Source organism: Chelonoidis abingdonii, chromosome 11, assembly GCF_003597395.2.
Source record: "Chelonoidis abingdonii isolate Lonesome George chromosome 11, CheloAbing_2.0, whole genome shotgun sequence".
In the NCBI taxonomy this organism is placed as follows: domain Eukaryota; kingdom Metazoa; phylum Chordata; order Testudines; family Testudinidae; genus Chelonoidis; species Chelonoidis abingdonii.
Window position 1 is genome coordinate 19,604,986 of NC_133779.1, and position 8,461 is coordinate 19,613,446.

Here is an 8,461-nt window from a genome sequence, read left to right on the forward strand (position 1 = left end):
GTGACTTGCCCCAGCCTGCCCCATTGGTGCTGCCCCACATCACCGTGGGGCACAGCAGCCCCCCGCGCTCCCGCATGGCACCGATGCCGGAGCCGAGAGCCGTGTGAGAGAGGGGAGCTGGAGAAGCGGAGGTGGCCGAGTCAGGGCTGAGGGGGCGGCGGGGGGCCACGCCCCAAGTGGCCGCTTTCCAGGTGTCGTAGGGCGGCCAGGGCCTGGAAGCCGGAGGGACGAGGATCTGGCTCTGGGGTGCTCGCCAGGCTGCCTGAAGACCAGGGGAGGGGCGACTCTGGGGAAGACAGCATGGGGGGGGTGAGCCCAGAATGGGGGGGCATTCCCCTCCCCCACCAGCAAAGCAACCCACAAATCTCTTTCCCCCACAAACTCCCCCATGAGCCCCGTCTTCCCCTCCCGCAACGATCCCCACCACAGCCCCCGACTTCCTTGCTATCCCCCATGAACCCCAACTTCCCCCCTGCACCAACCCCAACTTCCCCCTCCCCGCTAACCCCGAGTCGCACTTCCCCCTCCCCCACAACCCACGCCGCCTCCCGACTTCCCCCTCCCCCGTGAGCCCCGCCATTTCCATCCTTCCACATCCCTGCTGACTCACCCTCTGTGATCGGAGTCGGCCAAGGCAGGGGGAGCCCGGGGGGCCCGTTTCCAGTCCTCCAGCCGCTGCAGGTCCCGCATTCGCTGGCCAGGCAGCTGGCCTGGCGTTTCTGCTTCCGCTTCAGCTTCTGCCTGCGGTTCCTTGCGAGATCTGCCGGAGCCGGTTATGCGGCTCCCCCATCAGCACCCCCACCATCTGGAGCACGGCCTGCATGGTATGCCCCCCCGGGCCCTCCCAGCTGGGCCCGGCTCCCCCATCAGCACCCCAGCCAAGCCCACCCCACCCCTGCTGAACCCAACCCACCTCTGTTCTCCACAGGCTTTTGAGCTGGCGACAGGCGACTACCTCTTCGAGCCGCACTCGGGGGACGAGTACAGCAGGGACGAAGGTGGGGTGTGCCCCAATACCGGGGGGGCCTGGGCCCGGGGGGCAGGGGAGATGGGTCCAGGACTGATCCTCCATTTGCCCCCCCCCCCAGATCACATTGCCCACATGGTGGAGCTGCTCGGCGAGATCCCCCCCCACTTTGCGCTCTCGGGGCGCTACTCACGGGAATACTTCACCCGCCGAGGTGAGGGGCGATGGGGGATGGGCTGGGGTGGGGGGCTAGGGGGCAGGAGAGGTTTGGATGTTCAGGGGTCCCCAGTGTGGGGATTCAGGAGTCCAGGCTTGGCAGGTCTCTGGGGTGTTGGGGGTCTGGGCTTGGGGGGGTCTAGTTAAGGGGGTTGGGGCTCAGGTGCTGGGGGTTTCTGGTGGGGAGCCCCAGCCCAGTGCTGACGCCCCCCTGCCCCCCAGGTGAGCTGCGGCACATCCCCAACCTGCGGCCCTGGGCGCTGAGCTCGGTGCTGCTGGAGAAATATGAGTGGCCCCGGGAGCAGGCGGCGGCGTTCGCCCAGTTCCTGCTGCCCATGCTGGAGTTCCTGCCTGAGCAGCGCCCCACGGCCGCCCAGTGCCTGGAGCACCCCTGGCTGGGCCCCTAGGGGCCCCGGCGTCCGGCCACCCAGCGCCTGCAGCACCCCTGGCTGGGCCCCTGGGGACCCCGGCATCTGGTCACCACCCAGGAACCCCAGGATCTGGCCGCCCAGCACCTGCAGCACCCCTGGCTAGGCCCCTGGGGACCCCGGCGTGCGGCCGCCCAGCGCCTGCAGCACCTCCGGCTGGGCCCCTGGGGCCCCTGGCGTCCGGCCACCACCCAGGAACCCCAGCATCCGGCCACCCCGTGCCTGCAGCACCCCCGGCTGGGCCCCTGGGGACCCCGGCGTCCGGCCACCCAGCACCTGCAGCACCCCTGAATGGGCCCCAAGGGGACCCCGGCGTCCGGGCTGCCCCGAGGAACCCCAGTGTCCGGCCGCCGAGCACCCCCCACGGACCCAGGCATCCGAGCTGCCCTGTGCCGGGGGTGGGGGCAGAGTGGGCGGCCCGGGCTGGGCGCTCGGGGAAGTTCTGGGCCGCCCTGCAAGGGGGATGGGGGCTGGGCCCAGCTGGGGATCCCGTAGGGGGGCTGCCCCCCGCCGTGACACTTGATTAAACGGTTTGACAAAATGCTCGTGTCAGTGTGATTGTGGCAGGGGGACAAGGACCCAAGTGTCCGGGCTCCCAGTGTGCCCCCACCCACGGTGGGAGGGGCCCCAGGCGTCCGGGCAGGGGCCAAGCAGGAGGCGGAGTCAACTCAGACAGACAGACAGACATTTACTCCCCATGGGGGGCGCTGGCCCCACAGCAACGCACACAGCAGCAGTGACATGGACAGGGGGGCGGGGGGCTATGGGCTCGCCCCATGGATCGCCTGGCTGGCGGGCACCGGCCTGTGCAGCCCCTTGGCCTTGGCCTGAGAGTGGGGTCCTCCCCTGCAGGAGAGAGAGGGGTCAGAGAGAACCCAGGCGTCCTGACTCCCGCACCACCCCCCATCCAAGACACGGGTGCACCCAGATTTCCCTGGCTCACCACCCGCTCCAGGCAGGGAGGGCCCCCCCCTGGCATCCGGCCCCCAGCTCCGGCCCCCCACAGCATCCAGCTCCCGGCTCCGCCCCTGGCATCCAGCTCCGCCCCCAGCTCACCCTGGCCCTAGCTGCACTGGCTCCAGCCGCCGGCCGTGCGGACGTAACGCAGGATGGACTGGACGGCCCCCGACGTGGTGCCCTGGCCCCCGATGTCCGGCGTGTGGGTCTGTGGGAGGGGCTGGTTAGAGCAGGGGTGTGGCCATGAACTGGGGCTGTCTCCCCCCGCCCCCCGGCTCTGCCCGCCATTCCCCTGGGGCAGAGCTGTGACCCACCTGTCCCACAGGACAATTACCCCTCACAGGAAGTCCTTCCCCCAGAAGAAGGGATTTCCTGTCCCGGTAGCCTGCGATTGGCCACTGCTGAGGGAAGAGGTGTGACTTGTGCTTCTGCTCAGAATTTCCCTACCATTAAGGCGGGACTTGCTGACCCAGCTGCCTGCCACTGGCCAATATTAGGAGAAGAGGGCGGGACTTCCCCCCTTACCGCCTCATTGTCCAGGGAGGCCAGCACTGCCTGGCGGATGGTGGTGGCGAAGCTGTGCAGCCTGCGAGGGGAGGAGCAAAGGGGGCGGAGTCAGAGCAGCAAGGCCCTGCCCACCCAACAGGTACCGCCCCCAGATGGAAGAGAATAGAGGGGGAGTGCAGGGCATGGGGGGTGAGGGGGTGCTCACTGGAGAGGAAAGGGAGGACGAGGGGGCACATGGGTGGGTGGGGCTCACCAGAGGTGGTCCAGCATCATTGCACGGGTGAGGAGGTCGGTGGGGGTTCAACCGGAGGAGAGATGGGGGGCAACAGGTTGTGGGCTCCACTGGGAGGGAGGCTGGGGGGTGCACACATTGGGGGGCATACAGGGGCTCGCCAGAGGTGGTCGAGCATCATGCAGACTGGCAAGCAGGTGAGGGGCCTCACCGGATGGGAGATGGGGGGCACAGGGGGCTCACGGAGGGTGGTCCAGCACTCATGCAGGGGCGGCAGGGTGAGACGAGCTAACTGGAGGGGAGATGGGGGGCTCACCGGAGGGAGATGGGGGCACAGGGCTCACCGGAAGTGTCAGCATCATGCAGGCGGCGAGCAGGTGCGCGTGGGTGTTGGCGACGTTCTTCTGGGCGATTGCTCTTCCCTGTGTTCCGCGTGCCTGGGGGGGGGGGGGAGGCGCGCACAAGCGAGACCCAGTGTCTCCCCCAGCTCCCTCAGTCCAGCCCTTGCCCCCATCCTGCCCACAGCCCCCCTCTGGAACCCTCACTCCAGCCACGTGTCCCCCTCACAGCCCTCCCAGCACTCCCTCAGTCTAGCCGCCGCCCCCCCCATTCCCACCCTGGCCCCCGTGGAACCCTCCTCCGCCAGTGTCCCCCCACAGCGCCCCCAGCATCCCTCAGTCAGCCTGCGCCCCCTTCCGTCACGCCCCCCACTCACGGTCTCGAAGACGCCAAAGTCCCTCCGTGTATGGCGCCGGGCACCAGCCCGGCCCCGACCACGCCCCGCGCACACATGATTCACGATGTTCCCATAGAGATTGCATCACCATGACGCTCAACGCTGGGGCGGGAACCAGCTGGGGCAAAGGGGGGGTCAGGACCTGGGATTTGCTCCCCCGGCGGGGCAGGGCGGGGTAGGGGAGCCGATGCCGGGTTCTCACTTGCATGGGGTGTGTCCACGATCTGCTCTCGAAGGTGATCTCGGGTAAGCCGCCCGCCACCTCCGGCAGCATGCCGGAAGACCCGTCCACCCAGCTGCCTGTGGGGAGGGGCGGGTGAGCAACCCCTGCTGGCCCCCGCTGCCCCCCAGCCCGCCCCCCGGGCCGCCACCCACATGATGTTGGCCTTGTGCACGGCGGTGACTGGCACGCCCGCCTCGCGGGCCAGCCGGAAGGCGTAGTCGGCGATGCGCAGGGACCGCGCCTTTGGTGATGATCTTCAGGCACTCGACACGCCGGAGACGCTCTGCTGGGGGGCGGAAACCCTCAACCACCACGGAGGGAGGGGCACGGCTCAGGCTTCCCCTCCCAAAGGGGCGGGAGTCCTGGCATGGCTGGTGGGCCCAAGGTGAAACCAGCACCAGGTGAGCCACAGATCGGGAGAGGGGGGTAGGCTTCCAGGCAGTGAGTGGGACCCTAGGGGCACCCGGGGGCGGATTCCCAGGCGACAGGACCCAGGTGTGGGCTCCCAGGGGCGGTCGGGATCCCAGGACGGGGCAGGGCGGGGCGCCTGGGCAGACGGACCCCAGGGCAGGGCTCCCAGGGCGGTTGGACCCAGAGTTGGGCAGGGCGAGGCTCCTGGGCAGACAGGACCCCAGGGGCGGGGCTCCCAGGGGCAGTCAGGCCCCCAGAAGGTGGTGTGGGGCAGGGCAGGGCAGGGCCATGGGGGGCAGGGCAGGGCAGGGCTCCTGGGCAGACAGGGATGGGGGGCCAGGGGGTGGGGCGGCCCAGGGCGGTCGGGACCCCAGGAGGTGGGCGGGCAGGGCAGGAGCCCATGGGGGTGGGGGGGGCAGGGCAGGGCTCCTGGGCAGACAGACCCAGGGGCGGGATCCCGGGGTGGGCGGGCCCCAAGGGGGGCACCTCATGCTCCAGGCTGCTGTACTCGCCTCCGTGTTCTCGGGACGATAGGATGTCGATGTCCCGGTGCCGCCGTCAGCCCCGCGGGAGGCTCTGGCAGTGAATCACGTTGGCGTAGAGATCCAGGCTGGTGCTGGGGGGGGACAGGGTCAGAGCCCCCCCAGGGATCCCGGCGCCCTCACTCCCGCCCGCAGCCCCCCAGCTCCGCCGGGCCCTTCACTCCTGCCCCGGCCCCCAACCTGCTGGTGCCCTCACTCCCAACCCACAGCCCCCCCCAGCTCTGCCAGTCCCGTCACTCCCACCCCGGCCCCAGCTCTGCCGGTGCCCTCATCCTCACCGCAGCCCCCCCCAGCTCACTGGCGCCCTCCACTCCCGCCCCAGCTCTTCCAGCACCCCTCACTCCCAACCCGCAGCCCCCACCCCCGGCTCGTAGCTGCCCACATCACCGCAGGATGTTGTTCCGGGATTTGTGTGACGGCGGGCGGTTTGTGGTTGGTCTCAATGTTCCTGTCAACCAGAACAGAAAACGGGTCAATCCTGAACGCAGAAAATCAGACCAGAATGGGACTCCTCAGGGGCAGGGCAGGGGGCTGGTACCCGGGACCCCTCAGGGAAGGGCGGGGGCCCCTCTGGGTGAGGCAGGGGGGCTGGGCCCCTCAGAGGCGGGCCGGGGACTCGGGACCCCACAGCACTGGGACAAACCTTTCAGGGCGACGCGTTTCGCCGGATGGCCATGATTGCATTCTGAATATCATCCTCCCGCCTGCGAGCTCACCCGCACCTCCCAAAGTCTACCGGGACGCAGGCCTGCCTGGGGGGGGAAAGAGACAGGACACCTGGGTTCCACACTCTCAGGGTCAGCACTGGGGCAGCTGCTCTGATCCCCCCTACCTGAACACCTCCTTCACGTGCAGCATCAGCTCCGGCCCGATGCCGTCGCCCGGGATCATGGTCACAGTGTGACGACCCCCGTACTTCGGCGGCGAGAGGCGCGGAAAGAGGTGTGTGAGAGACCCAGGATCCAGGCTCCCAAACCTCCCTGTTCTAACCTCCAGCCCCCCCTCTCATCCCAGAGCCGGGGAAAGAACCCAGGATCCAGGCTCCCAAACCTCCCTCGTGTTCTAATCTCCCAGCCCCCCTTCCTGTTCCAGAGCCAGGAGAGAAACCAGGAGTCTGAGCTCCCAGACCCCCCTCCCTCCCCCTGGCCCCCAGTCTGGGAGCAATCTCACGATGGGTGTTGCTGTGGGTCGCAGAATCCACAGACGGGTGGGGGGAGAGAGAGAAGGGAGTTAGTACAGCTCAGTGCAAAGGAGGCCAGGGGTGGGGATGGGGGGCCTTCCCAGGGGACACCCGGGTGGTGGGGGAGGGGTCTGAAGCTGAACACACAGGCCACAATCCCCCCAGTCCTCCCAATCCTTGAGCCATGCTCCAGCCACCCCCCGCATCCTGCCCCCCTGGCTATCAGCGCTCTGGGTCACCCATGGGGGGGCTGCCTGGCCTCTCCCCCAGGGCGCCGTGCCGCCGGCCCGGCGGGCGCCCCGCGGGGGAGCTCCCAGGCCGGCGCCGTCCCGGCGCCCCCGGCTCGTGTGGTTGTGATGGGAGTCGCCCCCGCCCACGGGGACTCACTGACGTCAGCGTCCGGCGCTCGGCTCCCGGCACCTGGGGGAGAACAATGGGGCAGGTTAGAGCCGGGCGGGGAGCCCGGACGCCTGGGTTCTCTCCCCGACTCGGGGGTGTGGGGGGGTCACTCCTGCTCACCCCAGAGGATGCTGGGAACTGGCCCCAGGGGTTGGCGTCTCTCTGGCGCCCTCTGCGGGGTTGGGCGAGGTCACCCTCTTCCATCTCCCCTCCCCCAGAGGCAAATGGGAACTGCAGCCAATCAGAATCGGCCACTTCGCTGTGACCCGCCAAGCGGGGAAGCCGGGCCAATGAGCAACAGCCGAAGGTGACGAAGACCAATAGAAAGAACTCACTGGCTTGGCCCCGCCCCAAACTTTGAAAGTGCCTTTCCCGCCCCCTTCGGGCGTAGCAACCAATCAGCTCCGATCTGCTCGATCAAGCCCCACCCACTCCTTATGCATCTTCCAATCAAAAGTAAGCGTCTAACTCTCCCCGCCCATTCCCATCTCCCGATCAACTCAATGCTGATGAGACCGCCCTCTCCCCAACCGCAGCCAATCACAGCCTCGACACGTGATAACCCCGCCCCTCTCCGGCGTCCTGTCCAATGAGGCCGCTGCCCCGCCCATTTCACTCCCTGTCGTCCAATCAGGAGCCGCCCCCGCGGGTTGAGCCTGGCCCGCCGGCCGGTCCTCCCGCCGAAGGTCCCCCCCTGCTCACCGGGCGGGGCGCGATCAGGGCCGCTCTCCACAGCTGCCTCGTCGCGATCAGGGCCGCAGCCATGGCAGAGCCGCGCACAAGAGAGGAGAGCAACGCGCGCCCGCTACCGCGAGAACTACTCAGCGACATCCCGCGACAGCCGACCTGGAAATCTCGCGACGTTTCTCTGGGGCAAACTGGCGTGCGCGCCTGCGCAGTGAGGCAATGCCACGCCTCTTTTCCGCGAGTCGTCAGCGCCATATGCCTCCCAACGGCCATTTTGTATCATCCCGCTGGGGGTATCTCGAGACGTTCTGAGAGACGCACGCGGATTGACGGGCCTTTGGCTTGTTTCTCGCTCCTTGGGGCCAAATAACTCTCGGCGGCCATTTTGTCCCTGGAGGTCTCTGTGATTGATAGGGAGGCTTCACGAGAAGGCGGAGCGCGCGTGCGCACTGAGGGGGCCGCGCCTTTTCTCGTTCGTGGGCGCGCTAAAGAGGTCTCGGCGGCCATTTTATTTCTCGCATTTCCGTGGAAATCTCGCGAGCGCTAGCCCGGCGCTGGCCCCGTGGTCACCCGGCGTCTCTTCTCGCTCCGCCTCGCGCTAGATAAATCTCGGCCGCCATTTTCTCTCCCGGGAGCGCTACAGCAGCGTCCGCTCTGGGTCACGTGGAGCGTTAGGGGCGCTGCTGATTGGTTGGCGGCGGAAGGCGCTTTCCCGACACGCTCCGCGCGGCGGCCCCGGCTCTTCGGCCATAGGCGGCGATGGCGCTGGCGGGGATCGCGCTGCTCCTGGCGGCCGCGGCGCTGGGCGGGGCCAGAGGTACCGGACCCCGCCCTCTCCTGGCCCCGTCAGACACGCCCAGGAGCCCCGCGGGCCACAGAGGGCGGGGCTGGGAGCGAGGGGCTGTGGGAGTGGGTGAGGGCGGGCTGAGAGGGCGGGGCAGGCTCAATAGGGCTAGTGAGGGACGGGCTTGGATCA

General features: G+C 68.6%; 2 protein-coding genes across 2 annotated transcripts in view; one reads left to right on the plus strand and one right to left on the minus strand.

Moving 5' to 3' along the window:
* The window catches only part of SRPK3 (SRSF protein kinase 3), a 9,044-nt gene extending 7,434 nt beyond the window's left edge, over positions 1-1,610 (plus strand). The window contains exons 5-8 of the mRNA XM_075071307.1: positions 735-824; positions 929-998; positions 1,089-1,181; positions 1,406-1,610. Coding sequence (XP_074927408.1) covers positions 735-824; positions 929-998; positions 1,089-1,181; positions 1,406-1,590 — 438 coding nt within the window. The 3' untranslated portion in view covers positions 1,591-1,610. The remainder of the gene's footprint in view (positions 1-734; positions 825-928; positions 999-1,088; positions 1,182-1,405) is intronic.
* Positions 1,611-2,282: 672 nt separating this feature from the next.
* Positions 2,283-8,133, minus strand: LOC116824043 (isocitrate dehydrogenase [NAD] subunit gamma, mitochondrial). The gene is given in 18 exon segments (XM_075070805.1): positions 2,283-2,457; positions 2,668-2,776; positions 3,094-3,154; positions 3,329-3,339; positions 3,661-3,744; positions 4,023-4,125; positions 4,127-4,161; positions 4,246-4,309; positions 4,311-4,343; positions 4,419-4,549; positions 5,164-5,293; positions 5,607-5,647; positions 5,649-5,667; positions 5,765-5,766; positions 5,863-5,971; positions 6,052-6,145; positions 6,771-6,819; positions 7,501-8,133. Coding segments are annotated over 17 exon segments (1,326 nt in total). The 5' UTR covers positions 7,759-8,133; the 3' UTR covers positions 2,283-2,457; positions 2,668-2,674.
* Positions 8,134-8,461: the final 328 nt, after the last annotated feature.